At 37.5% G+C, this 26,240-nt stretch overlaps 1 protein-coding gene across 5 annotated transcripts in view; it reads right to left on the minus strand.

Annotated features, from left to right (window-relative positions):
- MAGI3 (membrane associated guanylate kinase, WW and PDZ domain containing 3) overlaps window positions 1-26,240 on the minus strand; it is a 255,499-nt gene that overhangs the window by 27,345 nt on the left and 201,914 nt on the right. For all 5 annotated transcript variants that reach the window (XM_049880035.1, XM_049880031.1, XM_049880038.1 and 2 more), the window contains exons 8-15: window positions 23,455-23,549; window positions 16,279-16,467; window positions 13,343-13,945; window positions 12,071-12,102; window positions 9,227-9,383; window positions 6,784-6,875; window positions 4,704-4,896; window positions 3,492-3,680 (exon numbers count right to left, since the gene is read on the minus strand). In XM_049880035.1, the coding sequence (XP_049735992.1) occupies window positions 3,492-3,680; window positions 4,704-4,896; window positions 6,784-6,875; window positions 9,227-9,383; window positions 12,071-12,102; window positions 13,343-13,945; window positions 16,279-16,467; window positions 23,455-23,549 (1,550 nt within the window). The remainder of the gene's footprint in view (window positions 1-3,491; window positions 3,681-4,703; window positions 4,897-6,783; window positions 6,876-9,226; window positions 9,384-12,070; window positions 12,103-13,342; window positions 13,946-16,278; window positions 16,468-23,454; window positions 23,550-26,240) is intronic.

Here is a 26,240-nt window from a genome sequence, read left to right on the forward strand (position 1 = left end):
AAAAGATTTACTTAGTAGATGGTGTTCATTCTAGATCCCCTGAGAAGAAAATCATTCAACGCCTTGGCATACTCAAAGGCGTTTGTTCGGACTTGGGAAAGTATCAAACAGAATTAATCTCTGAAGTCTCAGTGGTCCCCTTGCTCATCATGTGGGCAATGTGGTCATAAGGAATTGGCAAATCTTGGTACAGAACTTCCTGAAGGGTTGGCTGTCTGAGTAACAGAAGGTAAAAGTAGTCAGATTGTTACTGCCTTTGTTGGCATTCAGAGCAGTAGCACCAGAACAGTTAAAAATGGCAAACAGACCAGCAGAAAGGAAACTCCTGAACATTCTCTGGATGCACTGGGAAGTTTTCAAGGTAACTCTCTGTACTACACATTCCAAAGGAAAAGTCTGAACTTCTGCCTTGCTCTGTTGGTGTACAAAGCCTACATGCATTTGTTATAAGGAGAACTTAACTGTCTTCACTCATTTTTGGCTTAAATCGGTCTCATGGCCTCGCTTGTCCAGCTGCTGCTATCACTTCAGTACTTTTAAAACATTTCTTTTCAAGGAAACAAGGGACACTAAGTGGAAATATCCCTTTCTCAAAGAAATCCTTTGCAACCAGAACTGAAAAGTATATGCAAGGGGAACACTAAAAGCTCTGAAATACTGGCAAACCCAAAGCTTTTCATCTTAAATAGAGGCCTTTTCTAAGTACCTACTTATTTAGCACTTACAACAAACTGTGAGTAGGCTAGGCCTGCATGCCTGGGGCTGAAAAGGTCAACAGTAAGAGAATCTCCGAAATTTATAACTGGTACCAGAGATGCTACCAGAAACTTTCCTTGTGACAAATGTTACCAGAAAACACCATTTAATCAGAAGGAAAAAAAAAAAAATCTATGCTGAGCAGTGTTCAGAGACAAGGTCCATAATGAATGACCTATTCTGACTGACAGGTTTCTTGCCTTTTCCCTTGCGCTAACTCTTCTAAACCAAACCTCTGTTATGTAGCTGGCAGCATATTGCTCAGTGTCCGTTTTTCCAGTTGTAGTCCAGGGCATTTCCTTCTATCTATAAAAGATGGATGGAGTTCCAGGAAGAATGCTTCAGGGCTCAGCATTTAGTGAGATTATTAACTAGCTTCTCAGCGAAATTATCAATTCTGGTTTCGCACCATGATTGAAAACCTCAAGTACCTTATATAAAATTCATCAACAATCTGAGCCTAATTTACCATTCAGGCTGCTAATTAATGAGCTGCAACACTTATTTCCTGCCACACAGTAGCTGGTGCCTCAATTTTACATTTTAATTGGGCTTTCTTTCCCATCTTGTTAGTCAAGTATTGATAAACTTTTTAAACTTTCCTTAAAAAAAAAAGGCCAAGAGACAGTGGCAAACAGTTTTCTAACTAATGATGATGATAAAAGCAGCAGCAACTACAGTAGCAGCTAACTTTTATTGAAGTCCAGACTAAGGGCTTCACAAGCATTATCTCCTTTAATCCTCACACTCATATGACACAGGAAGTTATTATCAACATCCCCCTTTTACAGAAGAATCTGGAGCTCTTACCAAAAAACCAAACCTGCTGCTGTCGAGTCGATTTTGACTCATAACGACCCTTACAGGACAGAGTAGAACTGCCCCATAGAGTTTCCAAGGAGCACCTGGTAGATTCGAACTGCCAACCTTTTGGTTGGCAGATGTAGCACTTAACCACTATGCCACCAGGCTCTCCCTGGAGCTCTTGCAGGGCAGATAGTTTGCCCAAGATAAGACAGCTATTAAAAGATATAATTGGGTCTAGACTCCAGAGTCCAACACTTAATGACACTATCTTACATAGACATCTAGTACCTACAGTTGCTATGAGTCAGAATTGACTCGATGGAAATGGGTTTGTTTTTTTGTTTTTTTTTTAGTATCTACAGTAGGTAAAACCATCAAAATAGCAAAACATTATTTAACAAATAAATGTAAAGACCATTTATATGTATTTAACTAATTCACCTTATTTTAATCAATTTCTCTGAATTGCTTTGTTTTATGGTGAACACCAGACTCTTAATTTTTGCAGTGCAAAAAAAGGAATATTTTGAATATAAAAAGTGATTAGGATCTGTCATACTGAGTAATGATCTTTCACTTTTTTGTTAATCTGAATGCCTGGTATTATCGTATGGCATTAGAATGACAATATGATTACCCAAAATGTTTCTTTTTGGAAATGCTGATTTCCAACGGTAGGACATGAAATCCACCTAAAAGCTGCCTTCTTTCATTTTTCTGACATAGGCCACATGATCATCCACACAGCATCAGTGACAGTTCCAGTTCCAAGTGTTACCATAGCAACTGCTTTTGGAAAATGGAAACTAGTATCAGCGAGCAGTGACCTGATACTATAGTAATAACTCATCCATGTCACAGAAGCTTCTTCCTTTACACATTTGCATTAATTTTGCAAGATTTTTGCAAATTGGTTTGGTTAACAACACTTTCTTGAAAGTGTTTCCTTTTTTTACTAAGATTTTAGAGACCATCTCGTCTAAAAAGGCCTCACTGCCCAAGAGATAATCAGAACCACTGGTAAAGGCAACAGCACATTTCTATGTTGTCAAAGATTTTTATCATTTGTTTGAAAAAAAAAAAAAAGTTACCAGATAAGTGTAATATGTACATATCAATTTGTCAGTTCTCATTGTATATTCATTTGGATTTTATAATTATATTTAAAGATTAGTATTTCTTATGAATATCAAGACAAGACCAATATTTAATTTGCTGAATCATAACAGCCCTGAACATACTAGAAGCAATTCCTCCTTTGTTGAGGAAATACATACATTCATCCTTCCCAGATGAGACTATTCTGTGAAACTCATTCAGAATGTTTAGATTAATTTTCAAAGGTTTTGATAAAGTTTCTTACTTTTGAATGAAGTATATATGAAAGGTTAGGAATGCGTCTTATCATTTAACAAGGGTACTCTAGAGCTAGACTATGGCAATTACTATTAAATAACATGAGAGAACAATTAAAGACATATTTGTGTCAAGATTTTTCTATTAATCTGGTTTGCTTCTTCTCAATTGCTTCTAGCATTTATTTCTGCATACACAGTGTCTCCTAATTTAAAAAACTCATGCCTCCATATTAAAAATAAACAAACAAAAAACCCGCAGCACTGGACCTTTCACTATGTCTATTAAGTTGTGTCCCTGATATACATGGTACTGCCGCAGTATAATTTTGATTCAAACTGAGAGCTACTGAGACTTATTTTATGGAATCTGAGACCACAGATGAACCTAAATCCTGGAAGGGTTTGATATGAATTACCTAACTTTGAAAATAAGGAAAATATTCACCATTCTTAAAAAGATAAGTCTCTAGGACAATTTATATATAGTTCCTAATCCATTTCCTAAGCCCCAATGGGAGACTCAGAAAAGGGGAATGGCAGGGACAGACAAGAGGATACAGCAGCCCTTACCCCCTGGAGGTGGCTTGTTTTTGGAGGTGAGGATAACAAAGCCAAATCCTTCACTCTCTTTTCTTTGTAAGACAACATCGTAGGCCTCCTGGGGAGCCGGCTTGACTGGGACCTCTGCTCGGGTCAGGCGGGGAGATCCATTTTGTGTTGAAATGAAGGCTTGAGAGTTGTCATCCTCAGGTTGTTTTTCTAGAATAAACATAATCAGTCTTGATATTTCTGGAACATCATTAATTCTTGTTAGCAAAAGTATTTTTGTGCATCGCTTCTCACAAGAAAATTTAGTTTCTAATAACATAAAGAGGAGAAAAGCCGTCCTCCTTGAAAACTTTGGACACAGCCTGAGTGCAGACATAGGCAGCAGCAGACCCCTCCTAAATCCTTATAAAGTATTACGTTGGAAAAATAAACATAATCTAATGTTAGCTCACTTAAAGTTTTTCAAAGTTTCCATGAGATTTGATAGTAAAAGAATTCTAGAAATTATTTTAGTTCTACCAAGGTTTTTAACCTCGGCCAGTAATTTTAACAAACGTAGATAATGAGGACTGACAGAGTAAACTTCCTTTTAAAATCAACTTTAAGTATAAATTAATATGGTGACTGATGTTCATTGACATCTGGGAGGTGGCTGCATCAGGGCAGAGATACAGCCCTGATATACGTTGGGAGGAGTTTGCCATCTACATAGGATTTGTCTGAAACAATGTGTTTTACAGTTTTCTGATCGGTGATATCAGATGAACTGATCATTGGCAGTTCTCATCCTTTTTTTTTTTTTTTTTCCCCTGCTAGGACACCAACAAGCTGACCACATGAGCAGCAAAATCTCCTGGGGTATAGATAGGGTCATATGGAATCCCCAGAAAGTGGGCAGTTAGCCTACACATTTTTCTCCTGTTCAAGATTGACATCAGAATGTGAGAAAGATGGACACAAGTTAGTTCTAATCGATGGGAGGAAAAAGCACACTCTGTACCTTCGAGGGCAGTGGGTTTGGTTTGTTTTTTGGGTGCCTTAATTTGGTACAAACTAGCATTATTAACAACCAAAACACGCTGCAGTCAAGAAATATGCATTTATAAGGTCCCTTTTGGTTTATAATCTAAAAATAAAACAAAACAAAAATGCCACTAACATCTAATCATTAAGGAAAAACAACTCCTTGTATGCACGGTTAGGATGAATTAGCTAAAACGTCTCCGATCATACCACCATAGAAGATCTTTCTTCTGACGGTTAGTAACACGTGGCCATTTCGAGCAGCTGTTGTCATTAGGTCCAAGACTTGTTTGTGCGACTTCCCCTTAACAGGAATTCCATCAATGCACATCAGTTCATCAGCAGCACGGAGCCGACCGTCTTTTTCAGCTGCACCCAGGGGAATGATGGCCCCAATATATATCTAATAAGATAACACAGTGTAAGCTGGTCTACACAGTCAACTAAGATCAAATGAGAGTTAAGGACTTCCTGACTCTGAGTACTGTCCACTCCAGCAGATTACTGCAGTTCAATTATGAAAACAATGATATTTCAGAAAGATGGTATCTTAGAAAGCAACTGTTCTCCAAAATGGCACCTCAAATAACCATTATACTATGTTACCCCTTCTGGATTCTCAAAGTTGAGTACAAAGAAGACAGAAAATGCAGATCTGTTCAGGAATTTAAAAAGCCCTACCATCACCTCCACCATCACCAAACAAAAATATTAAACTCAGAAAATGCAATTTTGTAGACTAGCTATTCAAAGTGAAAAAGTCTGTTCAATGCCAGCAGGAAAGATTTCCTACACACTGTTCATAGCCACCGGGATAACTCTTACTACACACTCATTATATATGGCTATCAGTGCAAGTTCAGCATATACAACAGAGAAACAATTCCTGTTCCCACCTTGTAAAACAATAAATATTTTAAGAGAACAGAGTGGTCTGGAGTTCACCTGCACCTGGGTGAACAGATCTAGTAATTCTGCTTACCGGCAATTCTGCTTACCGGCAATTAGAACCATATAATTAGGAAATCCAGAAATTTTGGGCAAGTTTCAGGGCTGCTAAAGCTTGACATTTAAGAGAAAGGAAAGGTTTCCTCCAAGTTGTTTGAGAAAAATTCTTAAAATGTCTAAGTGAACACTATGAATATCAGCACAATAAGAAGCAATAAAATAAAAATAAATAAACTACCAAGAACAATCAAAGTATCTTACAGTTGCCCTATACAAAGCAATGTGGTATGAGCTTCATTTGTCTTGGATGACTGCTGTAATTATAGCTGATATTGCTAATTAGACTTCATCTATACTACACAAATTAAATGTGCTATTTAGAAATAGAAAGAAGACTGACATTAAAAAAAAAGAATATTGATATTCACTGAATTTTCAAGCTGACAATAATGTCATTTTTATATTATACAAAAGAAAATGTAAATATGTTCTTAAATTCTACAAGCCTATTACTTCTTTGTCAATCAAACTAAGAGTAAAACTTAAAAACAAGCCGATTACATTTGTTCTCTAACGTTATGTGAGAATCACGTACAAATCAAATTCAAGATTTTAAATGCTTTGCAAATATAACCCTTATGCTTTCTGGGCAGAAACATTAATTATCTTATATTCCTCTAGTTTCATCGGTAACAGATAAATGACATGCAAAGTACGGAACATGTAAATGTTGCCTCACTAATAAGATTAAAAAAAAAAACAGGTGACGTAATATTCACAGGCACATGCCAGCTGTTTACGGAACATTCAGAACATAGAGTAACTGTGGTAAAGAGGACTTTAGATTATACATTTCTTAGAGAAGGAACATGCCTTATAATCTGTTTTAGCAAAGGCAAAGAGAAATAACTTAAAATTTTTTAACTTCAGGCACATACAGAAGGAAAAACATTAATCTCTATGCAATTTACAGCTTCTATAGTCAGTTTTTACCTATAGCATTTAACTTCAGCTACACCAAGTTAGAAGCCATCGTGGCGCAGTGGCTAAGAGCTTGGCTGCTAACCAAAATGTTAGCGGTTGGAATCCACCAGGCACTCCTTGGAAACCTTGTGGGGCAGTTCCACTCTGTTCTACAGGGTTGCTCTTTGTCAGAATCAACTGGATGGCAATGGGTTTGGTTTCTTGGTTTTACACCAAGTTAACTGAGAGGCTACAATCCTAACAGAAAGGCAGCTCTTCCTCACACTGATGAAACTTAGAAACAAAACTGCACATCCCACCAAAGCACCACGCAGAAGTTTCAGCAAGAATAGCCAAATTCCAAAGGATTTAAACTTACAGATTGGTCAGGTCCATCTCCTCCTAGCACCCTGAAGCCAAACCCGGATTCCTGTTTCCGAAGAAAAACATCCAAATCTTTGGTGTTTGGTGCTGAGTAAAATCAGAAAATATAAAATAAACACTTTGATTTAGTCAGATTAAAAGAAAACAAAGTTCAGTATTTTGTAGGACAATATTATAGAGTAGTCCAATAAACTATAATCTCAGAACTCTTGCTATGTGAAAGTTTATACTAGAGAATAACACCACCAAAAAAAAAAAAAAAAAAATCAACTATTGATCCTTGTTTTCAGCTCTAAACAAGATTGCATAGGAATATTTACCTCTACTTCCCTGCCCTCAGTAATATGCTGCCATTAACTTCTAATGCTTTCAAGTCAGTATTACAACATTAGCTTCAGAATTATTCAGTTTAAGTTTGGGATTTAACAGGCACAAATTATCTAAGTTAACAGTTGGGCAAGGCACTTCAAATCCTAAGAAAAGAGAGGCCATAAATGCCTTTTTTCCACTCCTAAACTAATAACCTTTGCCTCAGATAAACATCCCCTATGAAATGCTTACTTAGCCTAATTTTGCGAGATGATATTATTTTTTAAGGGGAAACAAATAATAGCTAACACCTATTATTAGCCCCATTTTGTCGCCAAGGAAACTGAGGCTTAAGTAATCTGCCCGATGTCATGTAGCAAGTAAGTGGCTGAGCTGAGACTTAAACCCAGCTCGATTTCCAGGGACCATGCTCTTAAACCACAGTATCATGCCCCCTAAGGGCAGGTTGCATTCATGAGACTATTAAGTCAGAAAATCTACCTCATGACAAAAATTTTATCTCTGGGAAAATATTAATGTTAATTACAAGTAAGAAATATTTCACTAGAAAAGGAAAAGGAAGAAACATGTAAACTATATAAAAAGTGATATAGGGTAAATTCCCGATAATGTTCATTGGAAGCAATTTCTTTTGATAAAGCTTTTGATCAGAATCATAGAACTTTAGCGATGAAAGGACTCATGAGTCCAAGTCACTTATTTTATGGGTGAGGCCCAAAGGGACTGCAGAGTTCACACTAAGAATGTGTCAGGCCATGCATGGGAAGTCTGAAGAAAGGATTCTCCATAGGCTATGCTAATTTAAATCACTACTTTGCTATGCTAACACCTGGCTTTCATTTTTCTAAGTTTGGCCTGGGCATATCGAGATAAAGATCTGCAATTGGTTAAATAAGCATGAAGTCAGTTATATATAATATTTTCATCTGTATACATCTTTTCCAAGGTAGATTTAGATCTATTTCTTAGAAACAGATAAATTAAAACAAAACAAAACAAAACAAAAAAAAACTACACCTATCTAAATCTGAAATTTTACTTTGGAAAAGATTTACCATTAGTAAATAAATTCCTATGAAAATGAATTTCTAGCTTATGCACTCTCTTCTCATCATCTCTCAGCTGGATTCCTCTAAAGAATTTACTCTTTGGTCTCCTTGCCTCCAATTGCACAGCCCCCTTGACTCATCCTCTATACACCTGCCAGGAAAATCCTTCTAAAGCCCAAGTCCAATAATATTGTCCCTATAGGTAAAGCCAGAAACCTGGTGGCATAGTGGTTAAGTGCTATGGCTGCTAACCAAAGGGTTGGCAGTTCGAATCTACCAGGCGCTCCTTGTAAACTCTATGGGGCAGTGCTACTCTGTCCTATAGGGTCGCTATGAGTCAGAATCGACTCGACAGCACTAGGCTTGGTTTGGTTTTTATAGGTAAAACCATTTAGTGGCTCACCATCATTTATCTGAGCAACGCCAGCTTCCTCAGACTGCCCCAATAACCCTTCTCAATCTGCTCCTGCTCTCCTCTCTGGCTTCCTTGCCAATCATACCCAGCCATACTGGAGTACTCATAGAACCCAGGCCATGCAAGGTCAAAATGTAGATGCCATTGCTTTTCTCTTTCTCTGCTGTCTTCCTCATAAACACCTCTTCATCTCTGAAGGCTTGGTTAAATCTTTACTCCCTGTGTGAAGCTTTATCTGACACTTTCTACTACCCACATTTCCAACATTGGATCCCAAACTATCCAGTCCATCCTTCTATCACTGCACCTATTAAGCTAATTTGCATTTATTTGTATACTTATTGATTACATATTTGTCTTTTCTACATAGGTTTAATAAACCCTTTTGGGTACAGGGCCTATATATCCTATTCATTTACAAATATTCCAATTACCTAATGTGGTGTCTGGTAGATAGTTGGAACTTAATACACATTTTTGAAAAAATTAGGTGAATGCGTGTTGAATGTAAATGAAAGAAGCGCAAATGGGAATGAAGGAATCACTTTTCAATATGGTTTTGAAAGATGGGAAGGTCCCAGTTTAAAAAGTAATACAAATTTATCTTGTTCCATGTTCTCCTGAAATATTCCACAACTACTTACGTTTATCTTCATATAAAGTCTTAGATTTCAGGTAGACCTCAGAAGGATCCAGTTTCGGGGATCCTGACCTGATAATGCTGGGTGGAAAAGGCATAGGCTGGGGAGTGGGCTCATTTATGGCCTCCAAACTTCCTGAATTTTCCTTTTTATCTGTTTTCTGAAATGAAAAGGGCCTTACTTAGTATTTTAAAAAAGCAGATGCTTGATTAGTTCATAAAACTACTCTCTGAACCAGGTATGTCAGCTAATTACAGTTGTTTAGGTGGCAGCATCAGAGCCACGGGAGTTTTGCAGTCTTACAGCAATCCACATTCACAGCCATGTGCATTTGGTTAAAACATGTTTAACTTAAACTAGAAAACAGCTTACAATGATGTTAACTGAAAAGGCCTTAATTAGTCCTATGTTTAAGCTATCTTGCCCTGATTACCTCCACCACCAAGACACAAACTGATTTTGAGAAGATAAAAACAGGAATGCAAAACAAGGTAGTACTTCTAAATAAAGCAAGAGGGAGACTGAGAGAACACCTTCATAAAATTCTTGATAAGCCCCATCTCCCACTCACTAAATTTCATTTCCAGTGAAGACGTTTAAAGCAATACTTCTTTCTAAGAAAATGGAATAGAAAGTGTTAACTCTAATTTAAGATATAAAGATGACACTGTGAGAACCCTGCTTGACCAGTTCATATATATTATGGGGAAATGCACCATGCCAGGCAACAGATAAGGGAAAACAGACTAGCATAGTCTGATATTTTTCCTATTCAGATAGAACCTTCCCCAAATAACAGTCAAATAAAATGACTCCTTTAATAAAGTTCTAAAAACGAAATACAATAATTAACTCTAAGAAAATAAAATATGCTAAGTTGGCCTCTCATTTTTCCCTATAAAATATTTTTTGAGGACAGCTTGTTATCCTGAATTTTTTTTTTTTCTAGTTAGGGGAGGGAAATTGTAGACGTCTGTGATAAAACAATTAAAGCGGGCTAGCGTTCGGAAGCAGCAGCTTGTCAGGGGCAGTGAGGGGTTAAAAAAAAAAAAAAATGGTGGGTGGGGGAGGTTCTTTCACTGCCCCAGATCCAGTCAGATGGCAGAAAAGGTAAGAGGAGCCTCCTCCCCTTTCTCCACACGTCCTAGGATCCTTCCAGAAACAGAGGTCATCGGAGCCTTCTATCAATTATAAAGTGCTACGCTCAACATGGCTACACTGGCAGCCATTATGAAATAGATACAGAGGCAGGGGGGTTAAAAAATGTTCACTAGATGTCATTATGTAAAAGACGAAAACATTAAAGCAAAAAAGAGGGACTAAAAAATATAGTCATAGATCCTTCAGATGGAGAGGAAGTCAAGGCGATATAAAGAAAAAATATTTATTAGAGAACCAGAGAAGTACAGGAAATACAGTGCAGTTGTACCTGAACGGGGAAAAAAGAATCTTTGTTCACACTGGACCTGCGCAGCACAAACAGTTCTGTAAAAGGGCAGAAGCCAAGTAGCTGGCTCTTTCCTTTTGATCCACACAACAGCAAATTTGTAGAAGATTCCCACTTGGTGGGCTAGAAAGAACTAATCCATTTGATATCCAATGGTCCTTTCCTTTAATAACTGATGGCTTATGGTTATGGGAGAACGCTTTTGAATTGTGAGATCAAAGACTCCAAAGCAAGCCAACTAGAACTAAATTATGATTTCATTTATAATTGTCTTTATAGTCTATATCCATGTAATTGTGGATATTTAAATAGCCACACATGTGTGCCTAGTGTTTCTTTTACAGTAGCATTATTTGGTACACCTTTTTTTAGTTCTTTTTTTATTCTCTATGTTGTTATTGTGTGCCATTGAGTCGATTCTGACTCACAGCAATCCTGTATAACAGAGTAAAACTGCCCCATAGGGTTTCTAGGCTGTAATTTCTATGGGAGCAGATTGCCAGGTCTTTTCTCCCACTGCGCGGCTGGTGGATTCAAACTGCCGACATCTTGGTTAGCAGCTGAGTGCTTACATTGTGCCACCAGGGCTCCTTTTAGGCTAGTCAGTTACTCAGAAGAATGGCAAAGAAGATACTGCCTCAGGTTTGAAAGCTTACTACTTTTACAACAGAGTAGTGATTAAGAGCTCAGCTGCTAATCAAAAGGTCGGCAGTTCAAATCCACCTGTTGCTCCTTGGAAACCTTATGTCTCTTATAGGGTCACTGTGAGTCAGGATAGGCTCATTGGCAACAGGTTTGGGTTCTGGCTTACTTTGATAACAAGCGAAGTGAGTACAGAGGCCACAATTACTCTAGAAAGTATTACTGAGTTCTGAATGTAAGCAGGTTATCTAAATGTGAGTATTTACAGTACCCATGAAATTATGTGAAGCTCTCATGCCTTTTCTCTGGGCAGCAAGATGTAATATTTCACCCTCACATTTGAAGGGATTTCTGAAGGGGCATTCCTTTAACTACTATGTACCCTTGCATCTCTGAAACATAACAAAAGTAAAAGGATCCCTAAGTAGGTGCTACATTTTACTACTTAGGGGATAGGATTATTTCTAGTATGGGCCCTCTAGTATTTCTCTAACAGAAATACTTAACCAGGAGAGCACACCCCCTAAAAAAAAAAGCACATTGCCATCGAGTCAATTCTGACTCATGAGTACACCCCCTAACTAGGGCCGTTTTCTAACTTGCATACCCTTAGAGCTTCTGACACAAGCCCAGGGCAGCATGCCTCCTGATTCCTCCCAGTTGATGATCACTGTCACAATGACTGCTCTAACAGAGAGGAACACGTCATGTCTCTTGGTGTGTTGGGAAGAAACATTTGAGGACAACTGAATACTCACCATTTTGGTAGTTTTAGTTGGTGAAGGAGGACCTTTAAAAAAACAAGTCAAGTTTTAGAAATAGAGGAAACAATCCCAGATAACAAATGCTGGTTATGTTTATGATAAAACTAGCTGTAACTGTTCATAGACTAGTAAATTCTATGCCCAACACCTCCTCTGTGCTACGCATTATACATGTATTATTTAATTCTATGACAATCCTAAGGCATAAATGTTATCACCATTTTATAGATAAAGTAAACCAAGGCTCAAATAGACAAACATTACTTCCTTGCACCAGAGAGCCAGTAAGTGGCAAGGCAGGAAGCTGCCTGACATCAAACCCTGGCATCTTGGTTATATGTGTTAGAGCCCTGTATAGCTCTACAGCACACACAAAGCAATTTTCACCTTACTCTGAGCACATTCTACCATATCACCCAGAGAAGAATGAAAATGGTGTAAAGTAATGAGAAGAAGGAAAAACTCCCCAATGAAGTTAAGTGCTCATTTGCCTCAAAAATGAAAAATAAAAGCCAGAGAGATAAAAGAGTGAAGGATTAAATTTTATTCTTTAAAATACTAGACATTCAGAGGCATGGATCTAAGAAAGTCTATTAAAATCCAACTTTGCGATTAATCCTTGGAACTGGATTTATAGTATCTGGGAACAGTTCAAGTCAGCTGATGCCCTTGGAAAATAAGAATTACATTTCTCTCACGTGAGCACTGTGGGGCTTAATTAACATTTACCAGCAGATACTAGAGCTTAAGATAAAAGCTTTATAAGCACAAGCTATAGTGATTGCTTCTGCAGAACAGAGTTAACACACCATCCAACATTTCACTGATCAGAGATCTTTGCTTTTTGAAAACACCTTTGGTGGAGTACAGAGATCCAGATGAACACCATCGCAAGGCAAAAGAGTCAATTTCTAGTATTGTCATCAACAGAGAAAATGAAATTAAGCAGATATATTTTATTTGAAATAGCACAATGCTGTGATTCTCCTTGATCGTTAAAGCTATATATCAGATTTTTAACAGCGTACAGAGGGAAAAAAAAATCCACAATGGGTACAAATGAAACCACTAATAACAAAACAAAACAAAAAACTGCTAAAAAAGATACCGCTTAGGGAAGCAATCAGACAGAACCCTAAGAAAAATGTACACTAGTTACCAGTTACGTCTGTTGGGAAAAGAGACATCCTGACCTGTAAGGAAGGATAATTCATAGTTATAAATGCATGAACACTGAAGAGTCTTCCTTGTTGTGTTTTTACTCACCTCCTCTTAAGATAAGCAAAGGTACATCTGCACCTACTGGAAACTGCTTTAGCACTTCTACCACTTGGAGATGTGTTAAATTCTGCACATTTTGATGGTAAATTTCCTTAATTATATCCCCTTTCTGAAGACCTTGACACCACTGGCTATCCAATATCATTTTCACCTTCTGTCCAGTTGGGCTGTCGGCAATTGCAAACCCAAAGCCTTTAGGGCCCTTAATCAGAGGGACAGTCACGAGTTCAGGTTGGGAACTGCCTGATGCCATGGATGCTCTCTGCTCACTCAGATCTGATGGTCCATTGAGACGATCACTGGTCAGGGTGAGTCCCAGTTTTCCATTCTGGTCTGCAACCACTGCTCCTGGCTTAAAATCCTGAGTATGCATGCCAGTCTCTCCCTTAGTTAATGACTGTCCATTGATGACAGGAGTAGCAGCAACAATGTCTACAACAGGATCTTCATTGTCATCAGGAAGTGGATAACCACGACATAAAGTGAGGTTTACATACTGATTGACAGGCACCAATTGAAACATCTGGACAACATCTGCGTGGGTGTGACCAAGGACGCAGTTGCCATTGATGTCTACAATAACATCACCTGGTAAAACATAATCATGTTACAAAAAAAAAACTGTGAATCTCCAAATAAGCTACTTCCAAATTTAATTCTTTGGGAAGGGGAGGCAAAAGTAACTTTAATTTAGCATCTAAATTTAAATGCTGGAATCCTCTTACTGTGGATCAACTGCTGAAAAAAAATAGTTTTCCAACACAGACATGTCATTCTCCCTTTTGTGATTCCTTTCTCAAAGGCATATATAAGTGTCTAAAATCCTTGTTATTTTAGCAGCAGTGAGTTGTGACCTCAAGCTCAGGTAAATCATTAAAAAGAAAAACCAATGAGTTCATATTATCATTGTCAGCATATCCTCTCAGCCACAGCTAGGTGGTCATACAAAGCTAGGGACGCTGTAGCACGTATTTAATATGTAGAAGAGAAGCAAATGACTCCAGTGGTTACTTGTACAGTCTACCTTTAAATGGTACTTATTTCTTGGTTTTAAGAAGTCACTGATTAAAATGTACTTGAAAATTCATCCTTGTTTAAGAAATGCAGAGCTGAGGATTAGCATAATATTAACTTAAGAATATTTTGTAGAGATCGTGAATTTACTGTAAATCAGATTTCAAAAGGAGAAATAAGTAAAAAAAAAAAAAAAAAACACAAGCAAAGGGTAATTGTTTAAGTCACTGAAAAGCCAGCTAAATTAATTCCTATAGAAGTTGGTCTTGATTTCCCAATTTTAGGTTGTTATGATCACTCTGAAGAATCACTGCCACCTGACATTCATTGGTTGGGTCTTTTTCTAATGCAGCGTTCGTTGGCTTTTTAAAATTTGTCATCTGTAGTCCCATCCATTTGTAGTTTTTATTTGAATGTGATAATTTAAAAGGTTATTTCCAAATAAAGTTGCTTTAATTTGTCCCGATTATGGTTAGTCTTTAAACAATCAACACAAATAAGTGTTAAAAACCGATGTTGGTCTGGAAATTTATTTCATGATTTTAAAAGATACAGAAGTTAGACTAATTAGAAATAAAATCTTGACTTTCTACCTCTGGAAAAATCTCCCAGAATTTTTACAAAGTTTTGTATTGGTATGCAAATTAGACTAAAACAATTTTAGACAAATCTCAATCAATATTATAAATCCCTGAGAGGATACAGGATAGCTAAGAGGTATGTCTCACAGACAAATGTAAAAAAGATATAGTTGAGAACTAAAAAAACCTTACTATTAATTTTAATCTCCAGAGCTTATTATTTTTATGAAGTAATTAAAAAAAAGGAGAGCCAAAAATAATTTCATTTATAAATATATCTTTCAATTATTTTAAGTTTCCTCCTTTTAACCTTCTATCACCTTGATGGAGAAGCATGATATGATAGATCCTCATATCCTAATTGAAAATTACTTGGTACTTGTCATCAAAAAGTACTATGACAACTGGACCATCTAAATTGGGACCATAGTTACATGGTTTGTGAAATAGCAAAAGATTAGAAAACTCTAGTAAATAGTATGAGAAGAAACTTCAATAGAATACTAAAAACCTTCTGGAAAAAAGTGACTGAAAACCTCCCTCAGGATCACTAGTCTTGAATCTCTTCCAACCTCCTCTGCCACAAAGACTGTTAGCCATATTAAAATGTCTAACAATTATTAAGTAAAGACTTTGGCAAAACTGTATAGAAGACAACTTAAGTTTACATAATTCTGTAGAAATAGTAATCTGGGTTTCCATTAATTTTCAACATAAAACCCAGTGCCGTCGAGTCGATTCCGACTCATAGCAACCCTGCAGGACAGAGTAGAACTGCCCCATAGCGTTTCCAAGGAGCGCCTGGTGGATTCGAACTGCCAACCCTTTGGCTAGCAGCCATAGCACTTAACCACTACGCCACCAGGGTTTCCAATTCTTAACATATAAGTTCAATTTTACTAATAGCCAGCAACACTAAGGAAGGAAAAATACTTGGGAAAAACTGCTAGATATAGCAATTTGCTCGATATCACTATAAACATCTGAATAAACCATTTTTTCAAAGAAAAGTACAGGTAAATGTTAGCTCACTCCAAAAAAAAAAAAAAAGTACCGCATAATTAAAGAAAATTAAACAACCAAATAGTTTCCTGAGATGTTAATAAATCTGTAGCTTAGTACAGATAAGAGGTTATTTCAAAATTATACAAACCATCTGAAGATAAACTATTTTAATACAGGAGCTGCCCTCTCCAGTTTATATACTTCAGCATGATATATATAAATAAATTATAAAAAAAACCTCATCATTATAATTTTTATTATAGTGTCACCATACTTCAAGTAATTCTGAAAACTATAGTTCTCAAAAAAAAAAAAAATTACCTGGTGCGATTTTCCCATCCTGAGCAGCAGGACCATCTTTCAGCACATTTTTCACTTGTAGGAATTCATCAGGCCTATCTCCACCAATAATAGTAAAACCAAATCCCATTGTGCTTTTTTTCAGTGATGCTCGAACAAGGATACCTTTAAGCTGGGATGGATCTCGAGTAAAGTGTGATTTTTCCACATCTGTGCCAAAATGGAAAATGAGTTTGGGACCAAAACCTATGACACCGAATATAGTCCTCAAAGCCAATCTTCAAGATACTCTATATACCTTAAGTCTAACAAACCATAAAGGAAACAAAAACCGGAAAGAATCAAATGTCGTTGAACAGTTAGGATTTAAACTCCTAAACTAAGTCACCAAAAAAAAAAAAAAAACCACTTAGCTAATGAACCATTTTTCTTTTATAGAATTCTATGTTATTTGAAGAACGAGGCATTAGGAATGGAGGAAGGCTCATTAACAACCTGCGATGTGCAGATGACACAACCTTGCTTGCTGAAAGCCAGGAGGACTTGAAGCATTTACTGATGAAGATCAAAGACCACAGCCTTCAGTATGGATTACACCTCAACATACAGAAAACCAAAATCCTCACAAGTGAACTAATAAAGCAACATCATGATAAACAGGGAAAAGGCTGAAGTTGTCAAGGATTTCATTTCACTTGGATCCACAATCAACACCCAGGTAAGCAGCAGTCAAGAAATCAAACAACATATTGCACTGGGCAAATCTGCTACAAAAGACTCCTTTAAAGTGTTAAAAAGCAAAGATGTTGCTTTGAGGACAAGGTGTGCCTGTTCATATGCATGTGAAAGCTGGACAATGGATATGGAAAACCAGAGAAGAATTGATGCCTTTGAATTATGGTGTTGGCAAAGAATATTAAATATACCATGGACTGCCAGAAAACCAGCAAATCTGTCTTGGAAGAAGCACAGCCAGAATGCCCCTTAGAAGTGAGGATGGCGAGACTCTGTCTCATGTACTTTGGACATGTTAACAGGAGGGACCCGTCCCTGGAGAAGGACACCATGTTTGGTAAAGTAGAGGGTCAGTGAAAAAGAGGAAGACCCTCAATGAAATGGATTGACACAGTGGCTGCAACAGTGGCCTCAAACACAGCAACAATTGTAAGGTTGGAGCAGGTGTGGGGAGCATTTCATTCTGTTGTACACAGGGTTGCTAAGAGTAGGAACCGACTCTATGACACCTAACAACAACAACGTTATTTGAAAGGTAGAAGCACCTTCTTACATCTCCTCTGCATTGCCCTGTTTGTGCTTACTTTCTCTCATTCCCGAAGAGTTCACTGTATAAAGTTAAAATGATGCACCCAAGGGACAGCCTTTATCACCAAATTCCTGAAAGTCTTAGACATTTATTCAGCTATAGATTTCATTTGAATAGGCATCAATGAGCTCTTTCTACATGGAAAATGAAGGCAACGTCACAATGAAAAAAAGAGAATATATAAAGAACTTTGTATAATTCACAATCCAGGTTTTTTTTGCAGCCTCTAACTTATGTCTGATAGAAGGAGTGAATCCTTGAACAATCAGCAAAGACCTTAAAGTTTCTTTCCTTTTCACTCATGTTTTAACAGATGTTTTAGGAAGAAAAAACACAGTCCCTTTGAAAAGTCTATTTTTTGGAGGTTTCCTTAGAAGATCCAAGAACTAAAAGTGATTTATATTTGCAAATAACACCTCCCTTTCCTTCCCCAAAACCTTTCCCCTCCTCTCACCATCGTGGCAGCCATTAAGGCAGTTATGAAAACTCCAAGAGGATCAAATTATATCGATTTATGATTTACAAAACTTTGTTTAAATTAACCGTTTTTAAGATGGCTTAAAATTTGCTGCCAAATCTATTTTTATCATTTTTATTGAGATATACCATACAATTCAGCTATTTAAAATGCATAATTGAATTTTTAAAAAATTTTTATTGTGCTTTAAGTGCAAGTTTATAAATCAAGTCAGTCTCTCATACAAAACCTTATAACAAAACCTTATATACACCTTGTTATATACTAGTTGCCCTCTTCCAATGAGACAGCACACTCCTCTCCATTCTGCATTTCCGTGTCCATTGAGCCAGCTCCTGTCCCCCTTGGCCTTCACATCTCCCCTCCAGACAGGAGCTGCACATACAGTCTCGTGTGTCTACTTGATCCAAGAAGCTCACTCCTCACCAGTATCATTTTCTGTTCAATTTTTTTTTTTGTAAGATACTAGGCTGTGCAATGAACACAATCTAATTTTAGTAAATTTTCTTCTGCGCTCCCCCCCAAAAATCCCTCTGTACATTAGCTGTCACCCTCCATTTCTCCCCCACCTGGCCAGCCCTAGGCAATGTTCTGTCCTTACAGATTTGCCCAATTTGGATATTTCATGTAAATGAAATAATACGGTATGTGGTCTTTTGACTGGCTTCTTTCACTTAACCTAATGTTTCCAAGGTTCACTTGTGTTGTAGCATGTATCAGTACTTGATTCCTTTTTATGCTAAATTAAAATATACCATTATATTCTATCTTTTGTTTATCCATCATGTGATAGACATTTGGGTTGTTTCTACTATTTGGTTATTATAAATAATGCTGGTATGAACATTCATGTCTAAGTTTTTGTTTGGTTTTCATTTCTCTTTGGTATTATGCAGTAAAGGATTAACCTTGCCCAAAGAGAGGTCTGGCCTTTGTCCTCAGCTCCTGATTTGTCTTGCCAATAAGAATGCTTTTGTTTATGTGGGGGCCTTGGGCCACACCAGATGTGCTAACAATGTGACTTCTGGTGGGGTCTTTGGGCCACATGGTATCAGCTCAACCTTTGGAAGGGCTGGAGACTGAGGTCAGCCACGTGAGCAATTAGATATGTCTATGTGACACAAACCCAATGACAACTCTGGCTACCAAGGCTTGGGTGAGCTTCCCTGGTTGGCAATACTCTGTGCATACTGTCATTCATCACTGTGATAGAAGTTAGTGCTATCCATGATTTTACTGGGAGAGGACTACTGGAAGCTTTGCCCTTGGAACTCTCTAAGATTCTGCTCCATCTACTTCTTACCTTGACTAATTTTAATCTGTATCCTTTCACTGTAATAAGCTGTAACCATGAGGATAACAGCTCTCAGTGAGTTCTGTGGTCATTCTAGTGAATTATTGAGCCTGAGGGTAGTCTTGGAGACCTGAAATTGCAATTTGGGTCAGAAGTGAAGGTGGTGTTGGAGATCTCCTAACATTGCAGGTATATACCTACCAGTGGAATTTCTGAGTCATAACTATGGAACCCTGGTGGTGCAGTGGCTAAGAGCTGAGCTGCTAAAAAACAGGTCAGCAGTTCGAGTCCACCAGGCACTCCTTGGAAACCCTATGGCAGTTCTGCTCTGTCCTATAGGGTCACTATGAGTCAGAAGCGATGGTAACTATGTTTAACATTTTGAAGACTTGCCAAATTCTTTTCCACAGTGACTTTACCCATTTATATTCACACTACAAATGTATGGGAGTTCCAATTCCCTACATCTTCACCAACACTTGTTATTGTCTGTCTTTTTATTACACTCATTCTTTTTTTAATGGGTATAAAGTGTCATCTCATTGTGGTTTTGGTTTGCATTTCCCTAATGACTTAAATTAATAAGACCACATTGTTTGCTACCAAGACCACACTCAGTGCTAGTGTCATGGCTGGAGTTATTTGTTTATATCTGCCATCCTTCTTAGCAAAGTGTTCTAAGAGATGTGCATTACAGCTCATTGCCAATTAGGAAAAAAGTAACCCTTAGGGCAGGGCTGCCCCACATGGTTATGCACACTGTGCAATATGCAAATAGCTCTCTCAAAATGTAGGGCAGCCCTGGAAATGCTGACAAAGGTTTAGCTGGGCAGTAGGTCTATCTTATTTGATATGTTCTCTCTAGAATTGTTTAACCTCTTACAAGTAAAAATCCTTAACTCTAAAAAAACATGTATTTTAGGGTTGGTAAAATAGAGGACTAGACTCTGGACAGCATGAATTCACCACAGCAAATAGCACTTTGTCAGGCCTCTCAGTTAGCCTGCTTATGGTGATACCTCTGGGAATTGCTGTGCTCTTGGTGAGCCTTTGACATTCAAAATAGCAACCATTCTCTGAACTAAATATTAACCATTTAAAAAACTATTTAATTGACATGTTTGATGTCCATTCAGATATGTAAGATCCTTACGATTGTTGACCAGTGCTGCCTTCTTGTAGACAAGAACATTTATTTGCTGACCATGTACTTAGGTACTCGAGGATAATACCTCTAGTGAAATATTCCATTCTCACTTTTATGTCAAATGTTGAAATATCTCTGATTAGGTATTCCATGTTCTCACCCCCATGAATACTGGAATAAGATTGTCTCTGAAGGTTAAACTAGAAAATCAGCATATAATGGACGAGAGTCAAGATGGGCAAACACTAAAGAGATTACAAAAATTCTAGTTAACATCTAATTTTAGAGAAAAGAGTAATAAAATAGCCAAAACCAATGAGAAACCGTTCAGAAGTAGGTCTTATCAGAATTAAACACAAAAAATGAGAATCAAAACGCCATGAAGATACTGTCTTTGGTCCTAACAGTCCCAATTTTAAATCCAAGCCTCGCAATTTAGTTGAGTGATCTTGGGCATGTTTTTTAACCTTTCTAAGTCTCAGATGTCTCTTCTATAAAACGGGAATAATTATACCTAATTCATGGGATTGTCATAAGGATTATATTAGGTAATGTATGAAAAGCACAGGAAGCAGTGCTTGATAAATACTAAGTGCTCAATAAGCGCAGATGAACACAGATGCACACACACTGTCTAAGGAAGAAGGTTCCCTGGCTTAAACTCGAGTGGCAAGTACATCCCAGAAATGGACACATCAGACAATTATAACTTGATGCCATTAAATCAACTAAATGAGCATATAATAACAATCTCGGAGAGAACACTTTGAGACTTAAATGAGATAATGTACATGAATACTATACCTGACTATCTCAATGAATCAAACCAAAAACCAAACCTGCTGCCGTTGAGTTGATGCCAACTGAGAGTGACTCTAAATGACAGAGTAGAATTTCCCCATAGGGTTTCCAAGACTATAAGCCTCTACAGAAGCTGACTGCCACATCTTTCTCCTGTGCAGCAGTTGAGCACTTTAACCACTGAACCACCAGGGCTTAGTAAATAGTGGCTGTTGTTCTTTAAGGACTAGCATGACTTCCATTATTTCTAGGAAGCTTTCTTGCCCTCTCATAGTCAGATTTAATTTCTCTCTCCTTTGTGTCCCAATGCTAATATTTACCTCTCTATCACACCACTGCACTAAAATTATGTACCTATTTCCTGGCTAAGTTGTGAGCCCCTGAAGGTCAGGTGCTGAGTCTTTACCTTTTTTCCATAGGAAAAGTGCCTGGTCAGCTAAATTGATAAAGCACATGGTCCCTGCCCTCAAGGAGCATATAGTTTAAGACAGGAAAGGATATCTCCCTTGCTTTGTGACACAGAAGATATGAGAATTCAGGACTATACATTATAGTACAAAAAACCCTGAATTTAAAGTCAGTAAAACTAGGTCTAAATTTGGCTTGACATTTACTCACTATGAGGCTAAGCAAACGGCTGAATCTTTACTAAAGTCTCAGCCTCCTTTTCTGTAAAATGAGGATTCATGTTCCTCTCCAGTTAATGTCCTCTCTGCCTAGCCTCTTTCACAATCAAGCTATCAAAAAAGTAGGCTATGCTCACTGTCTCCACTTTTCACATCCCATTTCCTCTGCATCTTACTGCGATTTTGCTCCACTCTCTACTTACTCTTGCTAGAGTGACTAATGACCTCCATGTTGTCAAATCCAAGGTACAGGTTTCAGTCTTCAATTGTCTTGACTTTTTACCAGCACGTGACACAAACGATTTCTTTTGAAACTTTCTTCTTCTCATGGCTGCCTACCCCTACAACCTATCTCCTAACTGCTCCTCCACAAATGCATTATTCTCTAGCCATTCCTATCTGGACACATCATTTCATATCTCTTATGATATACATTCGGTTCCTTCTATCTGGAATGCTCCTCTAAAAAATTTTTTTCTGCCTGGTTTAACTTTTCCTAACTCTTCAAGACCCAGTTCAAATATCTCCTCTACTTTGAAACTTACCCTGTCCCCTTGACTTTCTCCACCAAAACAGAGCTTAGTACTCCCCTCTTTATGCCACCACTGTTCCTTGCACATCTCTATTAACAACACTAAAAAGGTATCGTTATTGATCACCATGTGTCAGATACCTTACAAGCACTTTATATACTCATCATAACCACCTTCAGATGGGGAAACACTGGTGGGGTAGTGGTTAAGAGCTGTGGCTGCTAACCACAAAGGTCGGCAGTTTGAATCCACCAGGTGCTCCTTGGAAACTCCATGGGGCAGTTCTACTCTGTCCTGTAGGGTTGCTATGAGTTGGAATCGACTTGACAGCAACAGGTTTTTAATGACCTTAAGAGATTTTTTTTTTTTTTTTTATTAACAGGAGTTTATTGGTATCCCTATTTTATAGATGAGTACAACACAAGAACTTCCATGACAACTTTTTCAAAATGCAGATGACTAGGCTCATTAGAATCTTAGCACCCATACATTTTAAACATGATGTTGATATCACTAATATCCTACCATTACACTTGAGAAACAATGATGTAAGCAAATAATTTGGTAGATTTATTTAGTATTTATTTGTATCAGTTAATGAAGAATCCTGAATGGTTACGGACATTAGATCTAAGCAATTAACTTGGGAGAAGCTCTCGATGAATTGAGAACTAATACTGCCTGGCTTTCAACATAAGGAAGCAATCCAATCCTCATATCCAAAACAAAACCTCCAATCCATAAAAAATCACCCAATTCCTTCACCCAACAATTTCATTATTTCTATATAAGCAGCATGAAAAAAAATGTTTTCCCAAAATGTCCCGATGTTTCATTAAGATTATTCACATCTTTGCAGTGACAAAAAATAGACACTCTTTGTTGAATTTCAAAGCTCCAACCATAGAAAATTCAATCAAACTCACTTTTATGATTTCAGCATATTCATTTCACAAGTTATCCTTAGAAGAAAATATTGCAAAAAAAGTTCTACCTGGTTTTGAAGACCCAATGTCGGCCTGTCCTGACTGCTTTTTCCTTTTGGCTTCCTCCACTGGATTTTCAAACTGGGTCTTCTGGTTAAGGTGACTGTGAAATGTAGAAAAAAATGCATTTCAATTTACACTAAGAGAGTTACATACTTTTAAATAGACTATCACATCATTTAATCACCAAAGATTAAGAAACAAGTCTGTTAGGCTATGTGACAGAGAAGCTGACAGATCACAGCAGAGGCGTGTTTTGGTAACTGCAGAAAGGCCCACTGAAAATGCCTAGAAGTCAAAGCTGCTAAAGCTTACAGGTATTTCATTTACTACAGGGTTGCTTATGAGTCGGTGTCAACTTAATGGCAACAGGTTTGTTTCTTTTGGATTAATAGTTTCATCACTGTGTTGTTAGGTGCTGTTGAGTTGGTTCTGACTCATAGTGACCCTGTGCACAAAAGAATGAAACACTGCCCGATCCTGTGCCATCCTCTCAATCGTTGGCATGCTTGAGCTCATTGTTGTAGCCACTGTGTGAATCCATCTCGTTGAGCATCTTTCTTTCTTTTGCTGACTCTCTACCCAGCATGATGATCTTCTCCTGATATCATGCCCAAAGTACGTGAGATGAAGTCTCACCATCCTCGCTTCTAAGGAGCATTCCGGCCATACTTCTTCCAAGACAGATTTGTTTGTTCTTCTGGCAGTTCATGGTATATTCAGTATTCTTCATCAACACTGTAATTCAAGGGTATCAACTCTTCTTCGGTCTTACTTATTTAAACCTACCCAAGACAGCCAATAGCAGTTTTCAAAACTGTAGTAGTTTTGAAACTCTTATCTGATGCAATAAGAACTGATGATTATTGGTCAGTTAATTAGAAAGAAAAAAAAGGAAGTGAAGGTGGGAGGTTTTTAAGTTTCTCCAAAAGGAGGCAAGATTGTAAAGACACTTTCGAAGAAATCTGAGTACAGAGCCCTTCTAGAATTTTACTATTGCGATTCCAGCTGACTCACCCACGTCAATTCAGCAGCAACTTTTTTAGTGATTTGCTTTTATCATATTGTATCACAGAACAACTCTTTCACACTCAGATTGCTCCACATTTATGTAATAATTATAAATTCTGTAACTGCAACACAGGTTCAACTAATATTTATGATCTGGGAACAAACACAACAGACTCTGGGGGAGGCAGAAACATGTGGGGATAGAGGATAGATAGCGGATAGAGGATAATCAACTAGCCAATACTATTCAGCATTCTATGGGGAACTGTATGGTTTATAGAACGAAGGAAGCATCGGTTATTCCGGCAAGTCAGTTAAAAGTGGATGTTGGTTAAGAAAGCAACTATTGTACAAAAGATGTTTAGGGCCCCAGACAGGTCAATGCAGAAGCAATGGGAACCAAATTCTAGCACTTCCACAGTACAGATATACTGCAGACAAATGATATGTGTTTTCCAGTAAAACCCATTTTAACAAGAAGTGACATAAGTGAACATCAGCAATTAAACATGAAATCATGCAAATTTCAGAATGAATATCCTTACATAGATTATTACCAAAATCTACACATAAATAGTCATGCAGCTCGGAGGTTTACTTTGAAGTTTGTGAACATTAATGATAGTAATGGAGGAGGAGGCAGTAGGAAAAAGAAAGAAAAAAATGCTCACAGCAGGGAATGTTAACTTTCTCGATGTTGTTTAGGCTTCCAGTGTGTATCACCTCCGCAACAGATGTGGGTATTTAGCTTCAGAGCTCTAAATATAGCAAGCTCTACTTGACAGTCTTTGGGCTCTCATTTCACTAAAACTCAAGTATTCTTTTGCTTCTTACTACAAGGGGGCACCTTATCCATTGAGTTAACTGTATAAGCCCTTGGTGAAAATGAAAGCCTTCAGTGCTAAATTAGATATCATTTAAAAAAAAAATTATTAGGTACTGGAATTTTACTTAAAAGTTATTTTTAAAAATTAGAAAATGACACTTGGGAGGGAATAAACCTGTTTCAAAAGAACCTTGGCTCACTTTAACGTCATCAGCTAGAATGACTCACTTTGCCACCCAGGCATTAGAACACAAAAAGTAGTAATTTGTTTATACCCTTTGTACTGTGTGGGAGTAGAGAGTAGAAATATGCAAATGAGTAATCCCTTTCCTGAAAATGATTTGACAAAAGAATCTAAGATTTTAGTGGAGCAATTGCATTGTTACCTTAGACTACCAAACCCAAACCAAACTCACTGCTGTTGAGTCGATTCCAACTCATAGGGACCTTACCGGACAGAGTAGAACTGCCCTATTGGGTGGACAAGGCTGTAAATCTTTATGGAAGCAGACTGCCACATCTTTCTCCCATGGAGTAGCTGGTGGGTTTGAACTGCTGACCTTTGGGTTAACAGCCAAGCGCTTAACCTCTGTGCCACCAGGGCTCCATTACCTTATACCACCTAGGTGAAAATGCCACCAACAAAACTAAACAAAACAAAAAAGCTAAACACTCTCCTTTTCCTTTAGTTACTTATACCCACAATATTATTACAGATGTAACATATTTTGTTTCACATATAACTAGCTGCGGGAAGTAAGGGAGGAGAATGTCACAGATTACCAGAAAAACCAAAGGGTAGTGAAAACGCATGATTTTTAGAAGCTCATGAATATGTAACATATAACTTGGAATATCATCAGTATCGAAATTTTGTGTATAATATCTGAATTTTTAAAATTCATCTCAACAAACAAAATAATTATTCTTTCACAAAGAAGTTGAGATAGTAAAGCA

The sequence above is a fragment of the Elephas maximus genome, chromosome 3 (genome assembly GCF_024166365.1).
Source record: "Elephas maximus indicus isolate mEleMax1 chromosome 3, mEleMax1 primary haplotype, whole genome shotgun sequence".
NCBI classification, from domain to species: Eukaryota; Metazoa; Chordata; class Mammalia; order Proboscidea; family Elephantidae; genus Elephas; species Elephas maximus.